The sequence below is a fragment of the Phyllostomus discolor genome, chromosome 8 (genome assembly GCF_004126475.2).
Source record: "Phyllostomus discolor isolate MPI-MPIP mPhyDis1 chromosome 8, mPhyDis1.pri.v3, whole genome shotgun sequence".
Lineage (NCBI taxonomy): Eukaryota > Metazoa > Chordata > Mammalia > Chiroptera > Phyllostomidae > Phyllostomus > Phyllostomus discolor.
Genome location: NC_040910.2, coordinates 109,046,762 through 109,069,771, shown reverse-complemented (window position 1 = coordinate 109,069,771; position 23,010 = coordinate 109,046,762). Strand labels below are relative to the sequence as shown.

At 48.8% G+C, this 23,010-nt stretch overlaps 1 protein-coding gene across 3 annotated transcripts in view; it reads left to right on the top strand.

Moving 5' to 3' along the window:
* The window catches only part of AP2B1 (adaptor related protein complex 2 subunit beta 1), a 97,174-nt gene that overhangs the window by 26,998 nt on the left and 47,166 nt on the right, over positions 1-23,010 (top strand). For all 3 annotated transcript variants that reach the window (XM_028520122.2, XM_036034062.1, XM_036034061.1), the window contains 8 exons: positions 2,638-2,828; positions 4,856-5,077; positions 5,590-5,710; positions 5,838-5,933; positions 11,186-11,301; positions 14,281-14,446; positions 16,474-16,572; positions 20,549-20,808. In XM_028520122.2, the coding sequence (XP_028375923.1) occupies positions 2,638-2,828; positions 4,856-5,077; positions 5,590-5,710; positions 5,838-5,933; positions 11,186-11,301; positions 14,281-14,446; positions 16,474-16,572; positions 20,549-20,808 (1,271 nt within the window). The remainder of the gene's footprint in view (positions 1-2,637; positions 2,829-4,855; positions 5,078-5,589; positions 5,711-5,837; positions 5,934-11,185; positions 11,302-14,280; positions 14,447-16,473; positions 16,573-20,548; positions 20,809-23,010) is intronic.

Sequence of the window (23,010 nt, the reverse complement as noted above, 5' to 3'; positions counted from 1 at the left end):
CACTGGCTTGGTGACCAGTGACATCTTTTCTCAGTGCAAGTCTTTCTGAACAATCTTACTATCTGATCTCGCTGGATCTTTTAATTAGACTGACTTTTCCCTATTCCTTTTTTTATTTTAATGTGATAGTAAGTGGAAATTGCCTGTTTTACCACTAGCGCATATACTTCATTAGCTGTGTTATACACTTGGTTTCATTTCTAATTGCCTATGACAGTGACAGAAGAATTCTAATTGTTCATCCTGTTCAGCATCCTTCTGTCTCTTTTCTCCCCAAGGTTTTTACTTCCCCCAATGCTTGCCCTTTTTCTCCATTTCCTATGAACACATCTTATATTTAACTTTATTTTTAACATCGGAAGGATCTCGCTGGCAGAAACGGTGAGCTGCGGCAGGCTGCTGGTTCCGGGCCCTGGAACCAGCACCGGGCATCTGTCGGCCGCAGTGGACGGAAACGGGCCCCTGCTCGTCCGCGGCGTTTTGATCCTTTCTGCTGCCATTGGGTCTGTTGAGTGTGTGATCCACGGGAAATAAATATCTCTTCCCTCTGTGTGGAGCGCTGAGATGATGGAGGGGGTGTCATTTCACTCGTCAGGCCTTTTACTCTTCACCGAATCCCGTGCTGGACGGTGGCGGCAGCAAACAAAACTTAAGCAAGAAAAGAGCCTCATACCTGCCGCCGTGCAGCAGGTGACTCTTCCCGGCTTGTTTCGCTGATAATAAGAGGTTGTATCCTTAATCATGTGTGCCGCCTGAGTCTTTGATTTTTCATCTTGGAATTTTTGTTTTAATCACTAGATTTTAGATGAAGATGATTCCATTTGTGGCATCATTATCCATAACATAATAAAGGATAATTGTCGCAGGTGTATTATTTGATTAAGTCATATTCTCCAGATTTTTATCTTCTAGGTAAAATCACATGCTGGCATAATCTACAGACGACCCAGATAACGTGGATATTAATATCAGTAGCTAAGTCATGCGCATTACGTTTCTTCTCTTGCAAGCGGAAGGAGAGGAGTCAAACGTGTAGCCAGGGACTTCAGTAAGAACTAACAGTGACCTGGCATTTTTGAGAATCTTTTCAGTTCGTGTGATTCCTGACGCTGCCGTCACCTGTAGCACCTCCTGTGTACTCACAGAGTGTTTGTAGGGAGCTGGCCTGCTAATTTTAGTAGCAACTGGGAGCCTCCCTGCGAAGTGTGGTTTTTAAGTTTACTTGTACAGGGCCATCATGTAGTTTTTCTTTATTTTGGTGGGTGTGTTTGCAAGTCTTAAAGTACTTTATAAACCTTCATGGTTGTAGATTTGTTATGTTAGAAATAATGTGTAGTTTGGTACAGTGTTTACCTTTTTTCTTGCAACTAATACGAATTCCCAGATCTGTAAGTGAGGATACTTTATTTGGTAGCAATTTTTTATTTATCCTATTGCCTGGAAAGATACATTGAGATACTGTATTCATTGATTATAAAATGCCTTTGATTCTAAGATGCTTTATTTTTTAAAACCTTTTTTTAAGATTTAAAATTTTTTATTGATTTTAGAGAGAAAGGGAAGGAGGGAGAGAAAGAGAGAGAGAGGCACACACACATCTCTTTGTTGTTCCGCTTATTTATGCATTCAGTGGTTGACTTCACGTATGCGCCCTGACTGGGGATCGAACTTGTAACCTTGGTGTGGCTCCAACCAACTGAGCTATCAGGCCAGGGTTAAGATGCTTTATTATTTTATGTATTACCTGGAAAGAAAAATACTTTACATTAAAACGGTGTGCCACAGATAATAAAATGCATCCCAGTTTCAGAGATGTTAATGTGAAAAACTGCAACTGATGAATTATGGTAATTTTACCATCTTTATTTTGTGTAAGTTTTTTTCCCCCTCACCCAAGGACATTTTTTCATTGCTTTTAGAGAGGGAGGGAGGGAGAGAGAAACATTGGCTGCCTCCCATAGGCTCCCAGTCCAGGGATCATACGTGCCCGGACTGGGGATCGAACCTACAACCCTTCAGTTATGGGGCTGATGCTCCAATTAACTGAGCCACACCTGCCAGGGCTGTTTTGCATAAGGTTTTATAGAAGGAATTTGTACATGTGTCATCTGATTTTACCCTTAAACTAAAGCTAATCTGTGAGGTATATTAAATTATCCTTGGTTTTCAGATGAGGAACTAAATTTCACAGGTTATGAGCTCTCCCAACATCAGATAGGAGGGATCCAGTGTTTCCAGCTCAAATTTTCTTACTCTTCAGACCTGTGCGGTATCACGTGTTTCATATTGAAACATCACTGCCGTTTTTAGCTGTTCATGTGTCTTGATTCTAGATTCTATTGATAGTTTTGAGCACTATTAAAATTGTTCATGTTTCAATAGTAAGCTATGTGGGCCTTTCCGCTCCATGTGAATTGTTTGAATGCTGGGTCGCCCGACCCCCAGGGAGCTGCGTGTGCCGTCACTGGTGGTTTAATACACGAGAGTGTTTTGAAAGCGCTTTGTGTGTTTCCAGTTGGCTGGGTAAGATACGCAGGAATGGTTGCGAGTTGAGCTCTGTGGTCCAGAGCAGGTTCGGTGTTTGCGTGCACGTGTGCCGGCCCGGGTAAATGCAGGTCGCGTCTGCTTCTCTCCCAGGTGGTGGCTAATGCCGTGGCAGCGTTATCTGAGATCAGCGAATCTCACCCAAACAGCAACTTACTCGACCTGAATCCACAGAACATCAACAAGCTGCTGACAGCCCTGAACGAGTGCACGGAGTGGGGCCAGATCTTCATCCTGGACTGCCTGTCCAATTACAACCCGAAGGACGACCGGGAGGCTCAGAGGTGAGTGCGGTCTCCTGGGCGGTGCCTGGGGGTCTCGGTGGGTCAGCAAGTTCTGGCGTCTGTATTGGAATAACAGTCTGTCGTGCTGCGGAAGATCAGTGGTTTGTGGGATGGATGTTTCTGTCCCCAGGGTATTTGCTCACTGGATTTAGAAACATTTTAGGTAGTGGAGTAACCCTGCAGAAACAGCTCTTTCCTAAGAGATGTATTTTTTTCCTTTCCTGTCTGAACAGCGTAGTTGTGCTGCCCTGAGATCTTCCTCACCACAGTCTCATCTCCCGTCCAGCAGCTCTTGGCCTTGTGACAAAGGTTTTTGAGCGTCTCTCACTGTAGTAACAAACTTGTCATTCTATTAGATACCCAGTAATTGGCCTAATACTAACTATGACTTGAGCTATACCCATAATTCAGTGCCACAGAAAGTGTTGGAGCCAGCAAAATACACGGTGTCTTCCACTAGCTACAGCAGTCGCGTCAGTCTGAATTGGGAGATTTTGGGAGGCACACCTGGACAGTTCTGCTCAGCCCTTTACCATTGTGGTGTTACAGATTTTCTTTGGCTATCAGAAATTGGCTATTAAATTCCGTATACATGTGCATACATGTTCGTTTATAGAGTTGACGTCGCCACTGCCAGTTTTACGGAGAAGCCTGTGTGTAGAGGTGTGCGCCGGGCCAGGTGCCTCTGAAGGGACGTCGGCCCTTCAGTGCAGGGCGCTTCGGTGTGGCGGGTCGGAGCCTTCCCTGCCCGGCGGAGGCTCAGGCTGCGAGAGCGTGAGTGGTCCTTGCTTGCCCGGGTGCTGTTCCCTCTGGACTCAGCTCAGGTTCGCACTGGTAGTGTCTCTCCAGCACTGAAAGTACGGATGTCTCCTGGAAGGAACTTGACGTGGAATCTATTTCCTGTTGGTCGCTGTCACCCCGGGAAGTGCTTACCAAGCCCTACCGAGCCCGTGTTGTGTGCCGGGCACCGTCCGGGCCCTGGGGATGTGGCTGTGGGCAGACAGACCACAGCCCTCGCCGAAACCCCGTTCTGAGGGCTGGGGCAGAAGTACAGATCTGTAACGTGTGTGATACACGGTTGTGTGGTGTAGAACATGTCAGGTGGTGCATGTGGATGAGAAGGAGAAAGTCGGGGAGAGATCTGAGATGTGCTGGACGTTTGGGGTGGGTTGTGTTTTGTTGGAGGGCGGTCAGGGAGGGCCCCTCGGAGAAGGTGGCGCCTGTATGAAGTCCTGGAGGAGGTCAGAGCATCAGCCGAGCAGACGCAGGAGGGAAGGAGAGAAACGCAGCCTGCTTCTCCTATAGCTTTCACTGAACGCAGTCCGTAACCACTTCCATTGCCAGGAGCAATCAAAGTTAGGTTAATTTCTGAAGACCCCTCCACAGATAACTGAATATTCAGGGTTTCATGAGGCATTGTAGTGCAGGTGACAGGTGTGGGAGAAGCGAGAGAGGTTGGGAGAATATTGCGGTGGTGTTCCATTGTTGAAAAACAAACACCCTCTCAGGGCTTCCCCTACTATCCTGAGGGCCAAGGGTTGGGCCGTGGTCCCTGTCAGCCCCCCTCCTCCTGCATCTTATCGGTGAAACCTTCCCGAGGTTGGTCGGTATCTCTCAATACGAAGCAACTCTCAGAATGCGCAACCTGACTCCCCGTGGGTTGAGGAGAGGTGGGCTGTGAGGCAGGCAGCCCTGCATGATGTGGGGAGACAGAGAGGACTCTAAAACCGGAAGGTACATGGTGTGCGCTTCACGTGTTTTGGGTGTTGGCTGGTTTCCTTCCGGTCCGAACGTCCCTTGTTGCCGGTTTCCCAGAGGCTCCCGAGGCCCCTGCTCTGCCCGTGGTTTGCTGGGAGCGAGGCTTCTGCAGCACTGGGTCCCCACTTTTACTTACGCACGGAGCTCTGACCTTTCTAACCGCTTCTCTAACTCACACCTGGGCCCCGGGACTCCGACCCGCTGCCTGCAGACGGGGCCGAGCGGAGAACTCACGCCGCAGGCCCCGGTCTCCCTTCTCTGTCCCGCAGCATCTGTGAGCGGGTGACGCCCCGGCTGTCCCACGCCAACTCGGCCGTGGTGCTCTCGGCCGTGAAGGTCCTGATGAAGTTCCTGGAGCTGCTGCCCAAGGACTCGGACTACTACAGCATGCTGCTGAAGAAGCTGGCCCCTCCGCTCGTCACCCTGCTGTCCGGGGAGCCGGAGGTGCAGTACGTCGCCCTGCGGAACATCAACCTGATCGTTCAGAAAAGGTGGGGAATGGATCGCCGAGTGTCAAGTGTTTGGAGGTTTACGCTTAATAATACCAATGCTAAAGGGGCCGGCGTTGAACTCTTTCTAATGCACGAGAGGGAGGATGTCGTGTGGCCGACCACTTGGTCGATTTGGGAGCGCTCCTGCACCGGTGCCGGCCGCTCCCCCGCAGTGCGGTCTGCTCTCCCGGGTCTCCCAGTGGCAGACCAGCTGGTGCCCGGTTGGCGAGGTTCAGGCTTCCGTGTGGGGCCGGGCTGCGGTTCTCACGGCAGCTCTTGACCGTGTGTGCGTGCCCCACGCGTCAGGACCAAGCTGGTCTGCCCGTGGGACGGATTGGAAGAGAGGCGTGTTGGGGAAGCTGGTGCACCCGTTCCTGTGCGGGCTGGAGTGGGAGGAGAGGGAAGCGGCCTGGGGTAGATGTGGATAGAGGCTCGGAAGGAGATGCCAGTCACCGCCTCACCGCCCCCCCCCCCCCCCCCCCCCCCGTCTTGTGTTTCTGTGTGTGTCGCAGGCCTGAAATCTTGAAGCAGGAAATCAAAGTCTTCTTCGTGAAGTACAACGACCCCATCTACGTGAAGCTGGAGAAGCTGGACATCATGATCCGCCTGGCGTCCCAGGCCAACATCGCCCAGGTCGGACTCCGCGTGGGCCCCAGTGTACAGAGCCCTGGGCCTTCAGGTCTGGCGATCAGAAGAAGCCAGGCCGCCGAGCTGCTGCTTGGAGGGTCCGTAATGCTTGCCCCCCCCGCGTCTCTCACAGGTGCTGGCCGAGCTGAAGGAGTACGCCACGGAGGTGGACGTCGACTTCGTCCGCAAGGCCGTGCGGGCCATCGGGCGCTGCGCCATCAAGGTGGAGGCAAGTGTCCGGCGGGGTCGGGGTGCAGGGGTCGGGCTGCTCTCTTCGCGCCTTTCCGTGAAATAATTTTTAAAGGTCATCACAGTAACAAAGCTCATAGTTGAAATGCTCAAGAATTTTTAGTGGAAGGCAGCCATCCCTGGTTCTTCTCTTCCCCGAGGGAACCATTTAAATCATGTTTCTGGTCTTTGCTGCTCTTTAGATATTCCCATATCTCTCTCTGAAAGATGGGCTTGTGCCGTTATTCATTGACTCACCGGTTGTAAACGCGCTGACTTCCTGCCGTGCGATGCGCAGCTCAGCTTCTGCGCCCCACCTTTCCTGCTCCGCGCCTCTCCTGTTCTCCGTGTGGTGACGTCACGAGCCTCTTTGCCCCTGGGCTGACTCTTTGTGAACCGAGATGATACACGTGTGTTTCTTGTGCTGTCAACAGCAGGCTTACAAAACTTACTGTGCACACTGTGACTAAATGTGTAGGGCCCATTCAGAGCAAGTGATTATATATTTTCTCATTGAGACCTGTTCTTCCTGGGATTTCTGTAACGGCCTTCCTTTCTTTCTTGCACGGTGTGCCTTCACCGCACCCCAGTCGTCTCTCAGCGTTTCCAGCGTAACACCGAGTGTGTGAACCTCTCCCTGCCCTGGGCCCGCTCTCCCCCAGTCCTCTGTGCTCCGGCTCGCTCCCGTCTGCCTGGTGCTCCCTTGGCCTCCCACAGCCGCCATCTCACCCAGCCTCTCTTCATTGTCCGTTCCTGTTATTGCTGCCTTTTCACTGCGTGCCTTTCTCTGTGGTTCTAGTAGCTTCTCGAGTCCCTGAGGATATGAATTACAGTTTTCTTATTTAGTTTCTGCAGTTTGAATTTAATTATCAGGAGAATTGTGGTGATAATTACATGTCTATTATACACAGTTTTGTATTGTTTTTTAAGATTCTGTTTATTTATTTTTAGAGAGGGGGGAAGAGAGGGAGAGAAACATCAGTGTGTGAGAGAAACATTGGTCAGTTGCTTCTCAGACGCATGCCAACCTGGGATCAAACTCGTCATCCAGGCATGTGCCCTGACCAGGAATCGAACTGGTAACCTTTCGCTTTGTAGGATGACACCCAACCAAGAGCCACACGGGTCAGGGCTCTATGCACGGTTTTTCATTGAGGTGTACGACATGTATATAATTCAGTGCGGTCTGTTTATGTTTAGCCGAGATAAGTCATCAGGGCTTCTGTGCACACGGCAGAGCTGTCGGCCGGCAGGTTTCTGCTGCAGGACAGTAAGGTGGCCTTTGCTTCAAAGTCTTCTCGACGTGCTCCCTGGCGTTAGAGGGCACATTGTTTCTCGCTTGGTCGTAGCTTTCTAATAGGGATTCTGGGCCACAATTTACATGGCCCTGCTTCATCAGGCACCAGTCCTCCACTTGTTTCTCCTCCGTCGGAGATTTGTTGAAATTAACGGTGGCCGCTGTTCACTTTGTTTTGGATTCAGAGCTCCGTCTTTGTTCTTGCTACTTGACTCTTTGCAGTTCCACGTAGTGGCAGAGGGTTGGGCAGCCCTGTGACTTCCCAAGGGTGCTAAAATAGTTGTACGGTATGACCGGTACTTGGTACTTCCCGGGAACAGAAGGAGACGGACGCTGTCAGAGAAGCACTTAGGAAAGCCAGGTTCCTGGCTGGCCTTCCAGGTTTTGTTCAAGGCAGTGCTGCTTCATGACGTTAACACCGGTAGCGCGTCTAGGAGACTAGCGGCTGCCGTCAGAAGTAAGTCAATGCCGGTTTCTCGTCCGGGCTCTGCCGGCTCGGCTGCTTCAGGTATTGGTACTCTTCCGTCGCCCCGTTTGACAAATGGGGAAGTCTGTTCGTTGGATCTTGGTACATTACATATGTTTCAGTCACCAAACTTCATCTGCACACCTTTTCTTTTTGTTGTTGAGGTCTAGCCAACTACTTACCGTTAAGGTAGACAGCTTCCAGAGAGGTTTGGGTAGCGTGAGAGTCATTTTGAGCTTGTCACTGCCGGACCGTCATTGCCACACCGACCTCTCTGACAGAGCTCTGCAGAGTCATATACAATTTTACCCCATTTAAAGCTGGAGAAAACACCCTGTCCCCCGACTAACTGGAAAGGGCTCTCAAAGCACCTGCGTTCCAGAGACAGTCAGTGCCGTCTGTCGGGGCTAACCGCGGAGTCGCCCGTAGTCTGGGAAAGATGAGCTGCTGGTGGCTTTCCGTCTTCCTTCGGCTCACAGGGCGCCGCCAGGGGAGCGAGTGAGGAATGAACTTCCTCGGGAGACTTAAGATCGGCCTTCAAGAATCCTGCCTTCCGCCTAGCGCCTCCTTATCTCGGGTTGCTCTGGATTGCCCTCAGAACTTTTCCTAGGACTCTTTCAATCACGAAAGTTCTCGGTTGGAAAGGGTGGCCCAGCCCGAACAGTTAGGAGGCAGGCGGGAGAGGCGACCCTCCGGGACGGGGCAGAGCCAGCGAGGGCATGGTGGAGACTTTCTGTGCGGCCGGAGACTGAGCTGCCGCTTTCTTTCAGGGCACCTCCCCCTTTCTCAGTGTGCGGCCCGTCTCAGAGTTATGGCAAATGACAAAAAGTTAATTTTAGTTTAGTTCTTAGCTAAGAGAACAAGGCCTATTTGAAAGTTCAAGGTGTCTTTAAGAGTTGCACTTGTATTTTTATCGTGACTGTAAATATATATGTTTCTATGTTGCTATAAGAATCCTTAGGTGAAAAGAATATATAATTTTGTTGTACTGAGTTGGTTAGGTTAAAGATTAAGCAGTAAGCTGTAGTGTCAGTAAATAGCACTGAAAAAATAATCCCATTGTACTTGTTTTCAGGAACTTTTGTCTATTTCTACTTGTTTGTTTTTTTTAATAGATTTTACTTTTCTCCTTCCTTTATTGAGGCATGATCGACAAATTAAAATTGTATACACTTAGCCCTGGCTGGTGTGGCTCAGGCCTGTGAACCACAGGGTCGTCGGTTCCATTCCCAGTCAGGGCACATGCCTGGGTCGTGGGCCAGGCCCCCAGTAGGGGGTGTGCGAGAGGCAACCACACATGGATGTTTCTCTCCCTCTTTTTCTCTCTCCCTTCTCCTCTCTAAAAATAAAATATTTTTGAAAAATTAATAAAACAATAAAACTGTATATTGTTATAGTATATACTTGCTTCTTTAAGGAGGAGATGAACAAGCCCTGGCCTTTTTTAGTCTTCTAAGTAAAACCAAGTGATGTTATTTGAGAGAGATTAAGGCAATAAGTTAGTACCAGGAATTCTTCACTTCTTAGTTTTCTGTTCTATGATGTTTAGTATTTCAGATTTTTAGGGATCAAGGTAAGACACAGTCCTGACCAGTGTGGCTCAGTGGGTGGGACCTCGCCCTGCAGGGCGAAAGCGCACCCTCACTCGTAAGTGGAAGTAATTTTTGTGAAATACGAGTGTGGAAGTCCAACACCAGAAAAACACGTTGTCTTTACTGTTAGGAAACGTCGTCTTTGTCACACACTCGGTTTTGTGTCCGTGTGTGCCTTTGCTCCCGGATTTCTCAAGCGTGCAGCGCCTGGGGTTGGCCCTGGCCCTCTGCCGCACTGCCTGATGGGGCCCTTTTTCAAACCAGAAGTGATGCCCGCGATGACACGGCCGTCTTAGGGCAGCCTGTACCTGCACACTGTGTAATCTATCACAACTCACATATTTAATTATTCTTACTTATTTTGGTGTTGCAGTAGCAGTACAGGAATTACTAGCTGAAAGTGAATAAAGCATAAAAACATATTAAAAGATGGCAGGATTTATTTATTTTATGGTGCAGTAGAATTATATATGACATCATATAAATATCCTCAAGGTGGAATTTTGTATTCATTAAATTGGTTGGAATGGTTTAAAATACTATAGTACATTTAAAAAATTGTATTGGAGAAAATTTGAGGCATTCACTGAAGTAAAATTGATTAGCAAACTCTCATGAACGTGTTATCTATCTTGAACAAATACCCGCATGTTGTACCAGTTTTGTCTTCTCCTTCTCCCTCCCCCTCCAAAAGGGAGTGGGCCCTGGCCGGGCAGCTCCGTTGGCCAGAGCATCATCTCGTGCACCAGAAGGTTGTGGTTTGACCCCCATTTGAGGCACTTTCGGGAGACAACCGATTGATGTTTCTCTCTCCATGCCTTTCTCCCTCCTCCCTTCGTCCATTCCACACTCTCTTAAAAAATAAATAAATATGTTATCAAGTGAGGATCAAAAAAAATTTTAAGGGAATGGAGTGCGATTGTACTTTAATGGAAACCCCAGATAGAATCTTACTAGAGTAGCCCAATGAGCATATCTAATAGATAAGGTCCTTTACAAAAAAAAAATACTGTCACAATACCATTACCACACCCCCAATAAGCAGTGATTCTTAGTTTCATACCCCTTCCTTGTTCAGTTTCCCCTAATTGGCTAAATCTCTGTAGTTGGCTCGTTCAAGTCAAAATCGAAACAAGGTCCACCTGTTGCTTTTGGTTAACGACCCGAAGTCTTTCCTTAGCTAATTCGGTGCCACTTTTTGAAGGGACTGGGTCAGCGTCTGGACCTGGCAGGTTGCACTTTAGTGTTCTTTATCTCAGTCCTCCATCCTCTTCGTGCGATTAAATCTGGAGGTGTGGTAGCAGCCAAGTTTAGTGTTTTTGGCAAGAATATCTCCTAGGTGCTGCTGTGTACTTTCTGGGGCTTCTTACCAGTAGACAGGGGCGCTGGAGCGACCCATCGTAGTGCGTTACAAGGTATGGCAAATCAGTCCTTGATTTTTATGTTATTTTTATTATTTTTTAATCCTCAGTCGAGGGTATGTTTATTGATTTTAGAGAGACAGGAAGGGAGAAAGAGAGAGAGAAACATCCGTGCGTGATAGAAACTTCGATTGGTTGTCTCCTGTATGTGCCCCAAACCCACGGCCTAGATAAAGACCTCCTGTCCCGCCTCATTCTTCCCACTTTTATTCCCCTGCTCTACCAGATGATTCTTCTCATGTGAACGGACACTCCCCTGTCAGCATGTGGGTAGTGAGTAAAGCCTGGGGCATATGCAGAACTTCTGTACACCTCCAGCAGGTAGCCCAGCCTCTGGTGTAACCTGGTGAAATGAGGCGCCTCATCTTTTTGTCTAGTGCAGTTGATGCACTTGTGTGTTTCAGACGTTTTTATCCTGAGGTTTTGCGTCACTGGACAGGTCATCTGACTTCCCGCTCGTTATGTTCCTCCTCCCAGCAATCTGCAGAACGCTGTGTGAGCACGCTGCTCGATCTCATCCAGACCAAAGTCAACTATGTGGTCCAGGAGGCGATCGTTGTCATCAGGGACATCTTCCGCAAGTACCCCAACAAGTACGTGCCCGTGCTCCCGCCGCCCTTCCTCAGGTCACGTAGGGGATGTCTGAGTAAGGCGCTCTGACGCCGGCGGGGTGAGAGTCATCCGGCGTCATGTAGCTGGTCGTGAGAGGATGCCTGATTAAACGTCAGAACCATACAAGGTCGTCAGCACGGGGATCAAAACCTGATTTTTCACCCTGCTTCATTTTAATTATTATCTGTCTATCCATCCTCATCCGAGGGTTTCATTGATTTTAGAGAAAGACAAGGTGCGGGGCGGGGGGAGAGAACCACCCACCAGTTGCCTCCCATGTGCACCCCAACTGGGGATCAACCTACAGTCTTTCGACGTGTGGGACGGTGCGCCCGCCAGGTGAGCCACGCGGGGCCAGGGTCGCTTTACTACTCTCAGGAAAATTGGAGCTCTGAGTGTGCACCGTGGATGGGTGTATATGGAAGTTAACCAAATTCTTTGCTAGTGCACTTACTAGTAAATAAGAGACCCATCTATTCCGGGTTGTCCGGGTGTAATCCCGGTCTGCGCCTGTTAGCAGGCACAGTTAATGACTGCGCCCCTTTTCACTCTCAGAAATGCCTCCGGTTGGACGGTACACTTTCTGGCCTCCCTGTGGTAAAACCGGGCAGGTGATAGCTGTGCAGTTCTCTTTGCTCGTTACCTAGTACGCTGTAGACAATCACAGAGCAGGTGACAGTGGGTCGCCAGTGCCGCACGCAGGTCCTCTCCGGTGCGTCGCAGCTGCTCCCGTGTGTGTCGCTACGACGTCTGCGTTTTCATGCCGCACGGTTTCCACGTGGGGGCCTCCTGGTGTGTGAGGCCAAAATGCTGAGATTCGATGTCGAAAGCAAGCAGTTAAGGCATCTGGGGTAGCAACATAAGAGTAGGTGTGTAAGCGTTCTGCATCACATGCTGCCTTAAAGGTGTAGGAATACTTTGTACTGAAACTTCTGGTTGGTTATTAAGGACAGTGTTAAATGAAGTGACTTGCAGTAGGTTAGCGTAGTGGTGGATTCAAAATTAGAAGAAGTATTCTAGCAAAGAAGTGGTTTATTAAGCATTATACACACACACACACTTCAGATTTCAGAAACAGTGTTTTAGAAACAGAACGATGTGCTGTATTTTGCTATGTGTAATATGCACAGTTTTGCCCAGTTATTTGAGGGGGGAAATAAGGATGCACATTATACATGGGTAGCACTAATTCTGTATCTATATAAACTTTTTTTAAAGGTTTTATTTATTTATTTTTAGAGAGGGAAGGGAGGGAGAGAAAGGGAGAGAGAGAGACACATCAATGTGCAGTTGCTGGGGGCCGTGGCCTGCAACCCAGGCATGTGCCCTGACTGGGAATCGAACCTGTGACACTTTGGTTTGCAGCCCGAGCTCAATCCACTGAGCTATGCCAGCCAGGATTATATAAACTTTTTTTTAAAGATGGTATTTATTTACTTTTGGAGAGGGGGGAGGGAGAAAGAGCGGTTAGAAGCCTCAGTGCGTGAGAGCTACAGTCATCAGTTGTCTGCCACACGTCCCACCCTGGCCTGCGACCCAGGCACGCGCCCTGACTGGGCATCAAACTGGCGACCTTTCGGTTCGCAGGCCAGCGCTCAATTCACTGGGTCACACCAGTCAGGGCATATATAAATTTTTTAATTCTTTTATTTATGCTTAGGCATTAAAAGTTCAACTGTAGAAAGCAATAATGATGTCCATATGCAAAACAATACCCTGGAATATGATCATCAGTTTTGTTTCTAAATAGAAATAAATAAATAAAGACATAAGCTAAAAAATTAAAACAAAAGATTTTTTTCCCCTGAAAGTTTGGGCCAAAAACATGGGTGCGCCTCATACAGGGGAGTGCCGTATACACGGCAAAATACAGTGCTACCCCCCACCCCCGCCCCGAAGAGAGGAGCGCTGGGTTTCTAAACGTCTCAGGTCAGGGTGGAGATGTGTGTCACCACGTGATTGGTTGAGAAAGGTGTCCATTTCTGGTTCTTGTAAGGGGTTCTGAAAGCTTAATTTTAAGAAAGGACTATCAAAAGCCCAGTTTAATCTGTGGAAATAGGGCAAACAGTTAAGCGTATTATTTATTTGTCTGCCTCTAATCTATAATGTTATTTTGATGTTTGTAACTGCATTCCCCAAGGAGGTGGGTTCAGCAGGGTGAAGTGAGAAAGCTACAGACCTGTCAAATTAAAAATGAGTATTTGAATTTCTTGTTTCCTTGGAGAAACAAATCTTTAGTATGGGCAGTGCCTTGGGAGGCAAAAGCATAAAGATCTCTATGAAAAGCAGCCCCGGCTGGTGTGGCTGGGTGGATTGCGTGCGGTCTTATGAATCAGCGGGTCACTGGACCGGTTCCCAGTCAGGGCGCGTGCCTGGGTTGCGGGCCAGGCCCCCAGTGGGGATGGGTGTGCGAGAGGGAACCACACATGGATGTTTCTCTCCTTCTCTTTCTCCCTCTCTTCCCCGCTTTCTAAAATAAATTTGACCAACAAGATCCCTATGAAAAGCAGAGATGCGGGTTAAGGGACAGAATTGCTGTTCTAGTCTGGGTGGGTGCCGCTGTTGTCTGACTCCGTTTCCCTGAAAGGGGAGTGGGACCTGTCCTCCGCCGTGAAGGGCGAGTCGGACTGGAGACAGGGACGTGCTCTGACCGTGTGCCGGAGAGACAGCGGAACATCAGGTGGTGACGTCCCACACCACGGGGTGGCTTTTCCTTGTGAGAAGAATGTTCAGTGAGCCTGTATAAGTGTTTAAGTTCTAGTTAGTAAACATAACTGAAGGGGAATTTAAGACACTGCAGTCTTCTCGCCTGAAGCCTTTACACTCCCTGGACTGAAAAGCCTCTGTATTTTGGTGGTCAGGTTTGGGGTCCCTTGTCTCTGATTTTACCTTTGACTTTTGTGGTCAAGTGCAGTTCTCAGAGTGGCCCCCACCAACTCGGGTCCGTTTTGTTCCACCAGGTACGAGAGTATCATTGCGACTCTGTGCGAGAACTTGGACTCGCTGGATGAGCCAGACGCGCGGGCGGCTATGATTTGGATCGTGGGGGAGTACGCCGAGCGGATCGACAACGCGGATGAGCTGCTGGAGAGCTTCCTGGAGGGTTTTCACGACGAGAGCACCCAGGTGCGTTTCCGTCTGCGTCCTGCGCCAGAGCTCTTGGGGGAGGTTGTAGGGAAAGGAAAGGTTCAGCCATTTTCATGCGATTGACACAGACGAGGTCTGTCCAGAAGGTATCCAGCCATGTGCTAGGGAAAAGAGAGACATTTACTGAAGAAGATAGAAGAAACACTGTGCACGGGACAATGATGCCTCAGTCCCCTTCAAAGCAGGCACCTTGGGACCTCACACAGTTCTCCCAGTGGCCATCAACTGCCCTGTCATATTTTTTTAATTTCATCAACGTTCTAAAATCTCTTCCCTTTCAAAGGTGATTTTGGTTTTGGGAAAAGCCAGAAGTTGCAGGGCGCCAAGTCTGGGCTGTGGTGGGGGCTGAGTCACCTGGGTGATTTGATATTTCACCAAAGAACTCGGTAGGAGATGTGATGCATGAGGCCTGTTGTGATGAAGCTGCCAGTCACCAGTTGCCCATGGCTGCGGCCTTCTGACTCATCCCGATAGTTCCCTCGGAGGAGTGTTCAAGGTTAACGCAAAATTGGATGCAGTTTTGTTGCTCTGCTCGCTCAGTCATTTAGAATGCAGTGGCCACACAGCGCACATGCTCACTCAACAGCGTCTCCCGCCCCCACTGGCTAGTGCAGGGAAGTTGTAATTATTCACACGCATGCACTCCGGTCCGCTCTCCTTGGCTGCCAGGTCACATGGATGTTGCGCAAACCGTTCTTGTTACATAAACAATGGCTGGAATTTTTTTTGGACAGGCCTCATATATTTCATTTTTCTCCCAAAAGGGACAAGCTTTTTCAGTTGCACAGATTCCTGGTGGAGTGAACCTGCCAGTGGGTCTCAACTTCAGTGAGCGTCAGAAACACTGGGAGAGCTCGTCACAGCACAGGCTGATGGCCCCCTCCCCCACCCCCACCGGCTTCTGACTCCGTGGCTCTGACGGGGGGCCGAGCATTTTGATTCCCTACGAGGTTCAGGGTGATGCTGCTGCTGCTCCTCCAGAACCACACCCTGACAGCTCCCGGCTTAGAGCCGTGGTTCCCACCTTCTCATTTTGTTACCCCAGCTTGGTTACCCGTGCCTGTTAGTAATGGCTAGTGGCTTACTATGAGAGGTGGTTTCCCCTGGGACTGGGGTGAGGGCCGACATGTTCAGTTTGGAAAGATTCTCTGGAGGATAGACTCCTTCTCGCCTTCATCTCTCTCGAGAGGCCTGACCGTAGGGCCACAGGCCCAGAGGAGCAGGTAAATGATTAAGCCCTTTCCCTACCACTTGTACTCACTGCAAACTGAAGTTCATGTATGTAGTCCGCCCTAGTATGTTTATAGGCTTTTACAAGGGACGCACACGGGCCAGCAGCTTTGTGTTTGCCACCCCACTCCGAGGTGGCTGTGACGTGGCGTGAGTCCTCTGCCTCGCTTCTGCCCCAGTGTGAGCGCTGACCCACCCGTCCCCCTGAAGTTGCCGTCGGGGTGGAAGTAAGTGTTGTGGGCCGGGTCAGGAGCCAGCGTCATGGTCATCACGTTGCTAGCATGTACTTGAAGAGCTATAAGTTACAGGTGGTGATCTGGGCCAGAAACAGAGGAGCAGTTTTTGATGCCAAAAATGCAGTTTGGGAATCGGCGGCTAGTGAGTTTTCAGTGGATGGGTCCCTCTGACCGCTGTTGTTGGTATTGGCTCGGTTCTCATCTTGGTCTCGTCACCACAATCAGAAAGGACCCACAGTGGTTCATAGGTGGGGAAATGCTGTTTCGGAAATGATGGTATGAATAATGAAATGTCTTTCACTGTATTTTCTTTTAATTTTATTTATTTTTAGAGAAGTGAAGGGAGGGGGAAAGAGAAAGAGAAACAGCAATGTGTGGTTGCCTCTTGAGCACCCCCCACTGGGGACCTGGCCCACAACCCAGGCATGTGCCCTGACTGGGAATCGAACCAGCTACCCTTTGGCTCACAGTCCGGTGCTCAATCCACCGAACCACACCAGCCAGGGCTGCCTTTCACTTTATTAAATCGTGTCTGCTTAGGTGCAGCTCACTCTGCTTACTGCCATAGTGAAGCTTTTCCTGAAGAAGCCGTCAGAAACACAGGAGCTGGTGCAGCAGGTCTTGAGTTTGGCAACACAGGTAAGAAACCTGCATGGGGTTGATTTTAAATTGTAGCAGGTTATGGGACTCCCGAGAAGATTCATTTGGGGAGGTTTCAGTTGGAAGGGTTCCCCAGTCTTCAGATCCTGTTAAAATGTTAAAACAGTCCTCCTTATATATATTCCACTGATTAGCTCGTTGTATGCCTTTTAAATGAATTGACTGATTCCAGTTGTTATAATCCATGAAAATTGAACTTAGACTCTTCAGTGTTAGTAAAAGACATACTACAGGGGTGAGCAAAAGTAGGTTTGTAAATAATACAAAAATAAACTCTGATTTGCATACTCACAACTGGGAACTGTAAGAGTTATTTGTATGGTGATGGCTGTGTGTTGGGCATTCTAGGTAGCACTTTATCTAGATGCTAACCCGATGTTAACTCAGTCTCAGTATTGCTGCTGTTCTAGTTTGTACAATAATAAAGGAAACGGAGACAGGCCCAGTAGAAGGGGGCGGAGCTGGGACTCAGGTCCAGACAGTCTGGTTCCAGAGTCTCTGCCCCAACTCGCTGGGCTGAGCTGCGTCTCGTGTCCGCAAGTTAAGGGTGGGAATGCCCAGGCCAGGCCCGCCTGCCAGCCTGGGGTTCCGTTGTGTGTCAGTCAGTGTCTGTGCGTGAAAGCAACAGATTTGAGATCATTGTGGACGATTATTTCATATTTGGCTATAAATAATTATTAAGCAGGTTTTCTGAGCTTGCCTTTTCTGTCCAATCGATGGGATCTGAGTAGTTAGCATCAAAGGAGAAGCACATTTATGTGAGTCTTTTCCACTGGAAGTTAGAATTCTTTTTCTCAAGTTTGTGAAATAAGATCCTAATATTTTTGACTGGAAAGTACCAGTTTAAATTGAGGGCGGTGTGAGCTGCTGGATGGTATTAATTTTAATTGGGTGGTGGCTTCTCTTTCTGCTGTGTCCGCTGGTTCAGGGCACAGCCGGGCAAATTTCTTTTTCATGCGGCTGTTCCCCCGTCTTCGCGGTAGGGTTACTACTGCTGTTCTTTACCTGTGCCGGGAATCCAGTGGAGTCTGTGTGAAATCCTCGCGCTCCTAATTTTAAATAAAATGGTGGTATAGTTAGAAATATTATTAAGTTAGGAGAAAAGAAAACCAACCCTCAGATTGTGACTTCATTTCAAAGATTTGTCTTTTTTGCTTTGATAGCTATGGAGGAATTATCAAGAAATACACACAGAAATACCCAGCCTTGAGTAACTGCCTTTTGTGTGGCACACAGAAGAGAAGTCTTTCCCCTAGTTTCTTCTGTCTGCACTGGAGACTGCCACCGTCAAAAGTCACCCTTGTTGCTCGTTACAAACACGGGGTCCTGGGCCCCACCTCTGACGTACTGAATCAGAATCTCTGTGATTTGGTGCTCGAATCCACGTTTTCAGTGGCTTTTCTGGTGTGTTCAAGTGCTGATGCACATCATGAATTAAGAATTACTCACTTAGAGCTTGCCTGGTGAGAATTATTTTTGGAACCTCTCGGATTTTTAGAAACAGTTTCTTGAGATCCCGAGGCGGGCCTGTGGGGCTGGCAGCGCAGCAGATGCAAAACTCAGGTTTTCTGAGTTGCCAGACGTACGGCGGTGGGACAGGAAGGTCCTTCAAAGGCTGTGTTTTCTCGTGACAAGTCTTGGCCAGGCCTCCTCCACGTGACAGGCAGGCACTGGAGGCCCCCCCTGTACGGGAGGCCTGCCGAGTCAGCCCCCGGGGCGGCGGGGTGGGACGGCGGAGGGCTTTGCCTGGCCTTGACTGTCGGTCTTGGAAAGTTGACACTCCTGTTTCACAGAACCCTGCTTTCATACAGTCAGTGTCCGCTGAGATCTGCACTGAGCATTCCCTTTGAGTCCGTGGTGCTGTCTCCAGCGGCCGGCCCTGTTGCAGCGCTTTGAACTGGTGGGGGACTCCGTGTTTTCATAGACGTGTGTGATTCTGTGTTGTGTGTAATCCCCACCAAGTTTTCTGGACATCTGGTTAAATAGGTGCATGATACATAGGAGAATTGGAAGTAAAAAGAATTTTATTTTGATCAGTGTATGATTAAACCATAATATAAAGGTTATACTAATACCTTTAACACTATTGCTAATCTATAAAGACACCAGATTTTCCCCGGTGAGTGGTGGGCAGGGTTCACTTGAATTATGTCATAGAGAGCAGAGCTAGTATGCAGGTTTTAAAAGACTCGCTTTGGGGACTGACACGTATGGATTAAAATTAAACTTCTAACTTACGTGTCAACAAAAACTGGAGTGGACATTGATTTCCTGACCTGATATTTTGAGGAACTTATGTTCTGCTTTTCTCAAAATACAAACTTGTTTCTGTTTTATAATGTTGAAACTTTGTTTCCAAATGAGAATCTAAGTGAGGAGGTTTCAGCCTGCCATTTAGAAAGAAACACTTCCTCGGGGTCAGTTTACCCCCGCCCCCCCAAAAAAAACAAATAGAACCGTCTAAGTTGGGTGTTGTCACTGTTTTCCTTTTTTTAACCCTGGCTTTTTAAGCACTGGGAACATTTCTATATGATAAATAATGCATGCACACACTCGCATTTCTATTAGAATAACTCGAGCTGTGTGTTTACTTGATTAACTTGCTGTATCTCAGCACACTGTTTGTGTTTGTTTGAACTAGAAACACATTCATGAGTGCAAATTAAACAATAATATGACTCAGAAAAACCACTCGGTCAGAACCACCCAGGTCATCGCTGGCGCTGAGCTGAGTGGTGTGTGTCTTCAGTGGCCAAACCAGAAAGCAGCTCATCTCTTTACACACAAACTCGAGTGGAAGCCTGGTTTAAGGAAAACAGTTTCGTGTGTGTGTTGCAGTACAGAAACTGAAACGGGGACTCACTGTAGCTTTCAGTCACACGACACCGCTGGAACAGCGTGTGCGTGAATACACGCCACCATGTGGACGCGCTCTGAGAAGTGGATGCCAGGGTAGTGACTGACACTTTGTGCTGATCACACACGCAGACAGACAGACAGAGAGGCGGCAACCTGAATGCCCCGCAGTCGGGCACCAGTAAGCGGTGATGCTCCGCAGGCCGTGGAGACTGCGGCTGTGCGTGCCAGTGTGGGGAGTGACTTGCAGGACGGTCTTCATAATACGAAGCTGATTTTGCATAAAATAAGGTGTGTGTGCGGGAGCGTCTGGAAAGGTGAAGAACACACAGTTTGCTTGGCCATTCCCTTAAGGGGTGGGGAGTTACAATGGGCAAGGGCTGGGTGGTTGGGGGAGACGCCCTATATATTTCTAAATTGTGATACAGCATTGATACATCATTTTAAACAGTGAGCATGTGAAAGGTATTTTAAAACTACCACAGGGAAACAAGACCACTAAGTTCAAGTGTGGCCCCTTTTGAAAGGACTGAGTTGTGTGCTCTCTGGAACCGTTTTTGTGTTATTTGGATACTGGTGATCTCGCACACTGCATCGTGACCATTAACGCCTGTGAGCTCGTTAAAGCCAGGCGGTGTTGGTGTTGCTCATTTCCAGGGCCTCGCCCGTGTTCCCTAGGAGATGCGTAATACATATTTGAATGAAAGAAGGCATGGGTGAAATACATATATAAGATATATTTCATGAATAATCCTGCTGATATTTTATAGCAGTTAAAAAAAACATTTTTATGTCCCAAAGCGATCTCAACAGTTAATTTTTACTAGATTAAGCTTTATTTTCCTTTTCTCAACTTCCCTCTGAATTTGAGTTTTAAGGTTATATATAACCCAGCATGATTTATGTTTGAGTTCTTCGGTGCATGGAGATTGTAGAGTTACGGCTGTGTTAAACTGAGTCTTAGGTTGAGTCTTGACAGCTAGCTGTGCCTGAGCCGCTACAGCATTGCCTTGGTAATAAAAACAATAAACCCAGCACTTCGGGTTTCGGTATTGAGAAGAGTTTCATTTAAATCTCCTTGCCTTTGTCTTTTCCTCAGGACTCGGACAACCCCGACCTCCGAGACAGGGGCTATATTTACTGGCGGCTCCTCTCCACCGACCCTGTCACGGCCAAGGAAGTGGTCCTGTCTGAGAAGCCGCTGATCTCCGAGGAGACGGACCTCATTGAGCCCACGCTGCTGGACGAGCTCATCTGCCACATCGGCTCCTTGGCCTCCGTGTACCACAAGCCTCCCAACGCCTTCGTGGAAGGGAGTCACGGGATCCACCGCAAGCACCTGCCGATACACCATGGGAGGTGAGCCGCCGGCCTAGGTTTGCGTGAGAAGTGACCCTTTGCTTGGACGGGGCTGGCCCTCCTCAGGCTTCTACTGCTAGCCGGTTTGCAGAGGGGGCAGCAGACCTGCCACCCCGCTCAGGGGCTCCATCCCAGCACCGGCGGCCACACGAGGCCGCAGTGAGTGAATGGCCCTCTGTTCTCATCTGCGAGTTGATAATATTACGGTTTAGAAAACGGGGTGAGGATCTTCTAAACCAAAGGAGTTTGAAAGTTGCTTAAGTCTCCACTAAGGTGAGGCTAGAAGTCTCCCCAGAGTAGGAAACTGGGAAAAAAGCCTACATTTAGCTGTCTTTACCCTTCAGTCTGACTTTCGTTAAGCTTATCAGTGGTGGTGGCAGATACAGCTGCTTTTATGCAGTACAGCTGTTACTGAAACAGTATTTGCAGGGTGGTTTCATAAAAGCAGCCTAGATTCTATGCAGACACAGTTTTTCCGTTACCTGGGCTTTTTAAATACATGATTGCACTAAATTGTCTCAGTAAGAAATTGTGTCATGAACGTGCTCTCAGATGATAGGGAATGCTTGCTTTTTAGCTGTGTTACAGTTTTAATTTGGGAGTGACCGTACTCTAATAAGCCCTTATAATGGGTACCTTATGATCATTTCAGAGTTCCCTTCCTTCATTAATCATAAAAAACCTGAAAGCTAAGTGCAGTTTGGTCCCAGAGTGTTGAGAGCAGTTGCACTGCCGTTGGTGAGGCCTCATACCTTCGTCTAATACACGAGGTCTGTCCAGAAGGTATCCAGCCGAGCAATATGAAAAGTAGAGGCTTTTATTGATAAAAATACAAGAAACATTGTACCTAGGACAAGGACGCCTCAGTCCCCTTCAGAGTAGGAACCTTGGGACCTCACACAGTTCTCCCAGTCGCCATCAGCTAACTACCGTGTTGAATTTTTCTGAATATCACCAGTGGTCTGAAATCTCCTCCCTTCCGAAGGTGATTTTAGCTTCAGGAAAAGCCAGAAGTCTCAGGGCACCAGGTCTGGGCTGTAGGGGGCTGAGTCACCTGGGTGACTTGACGTGTCACAAAAAAGTCTCTGCAGGAGACGTGGTGCGTGAGCGGCACGTTGTCATCATGAAGCTGCCAGTCACCAGTGGCCCACAGCTGCGGCCTTCTGGGTCATCCAGATCGTTTCTGTGGGGGAGTGTTCAAGCTTAGTGCAGAATATGATGCTGATTCTTTGCTCTGCTCACACAGTCATTTTGAATGCGACAGCCACACAGTACACATGCTCACTCAATGGCGTCTGCCGCCCCACTGACGTCGTCGCTGCTCACGCATGCGCATTCCAGTCCTCTCTCCTTGGGGCCAGGGCACATCGATGTCGTGCAAACCGTCCTCTTACATTAACGACGTCGGACTTTCTCTGGACAGACCTCGTACATTATTGTTGAAGTGGTCCGCGGTGGGCCAGAAGGTGCTGCCAACTGCTGCACGAGTCAGTGTAGTCAGCGTTCTGGGTTCCATTTACACAGACCGTGGGGACAGGTACACAAGGAAAGGGCAGTGCCCAAGAAAGTGATCGTTAATCTTTCATTAGCCTTTTTGGCTTGAGGGCAGGTGCTATGATTTTCGCATGGCGTCGTAAGGACTGGGCCTCGTAGTGTTTTACACTCGCTAGGTGTGACCGTTGACTCCTAAGTGCACCTTGCAGCCTGTGCTTCGAGAGTCGAGAGCAGAGTAGGTACGGGGTTCTGCTGTGATTCACCTCGGCAACAGTGTTCAGATGAGCCGTCCTGGTAACTTGAGACTCTCGGATGGAAGGGGGGAGAGCGAAACAAACCAGGAAACGCAAACGGCCCTTTCTAGAGCACGAGGGGAGAACCTTCACCGTTTCTTATCTTAGTCCTTTTTGGATAACCTCCTTCTGTCCATTCGTTCTTGTTTTGTGTTTTTAAGGGAAACACAAATGTAGAAATGAATGAATTCTGTCTAAGTAGGGAGGAGGCACTGCTGCAGGCGGCGTGTCTGCAGCAGTGCTGACGTCACCTCGCGCTCCCCTGCAGCCTGAGGTGAGGGTGACAATAGAGGTGCCGCGGGCATGCAGGCACCCGGCAACCCCGTTCCCTCTCCTCCAGAGGCTCCACAGTGCTTGCTCCGCTGGGCCCTTTCGCATCTCCTGGGGAGGGGATTGTCGGCTGGGTATTGATTTC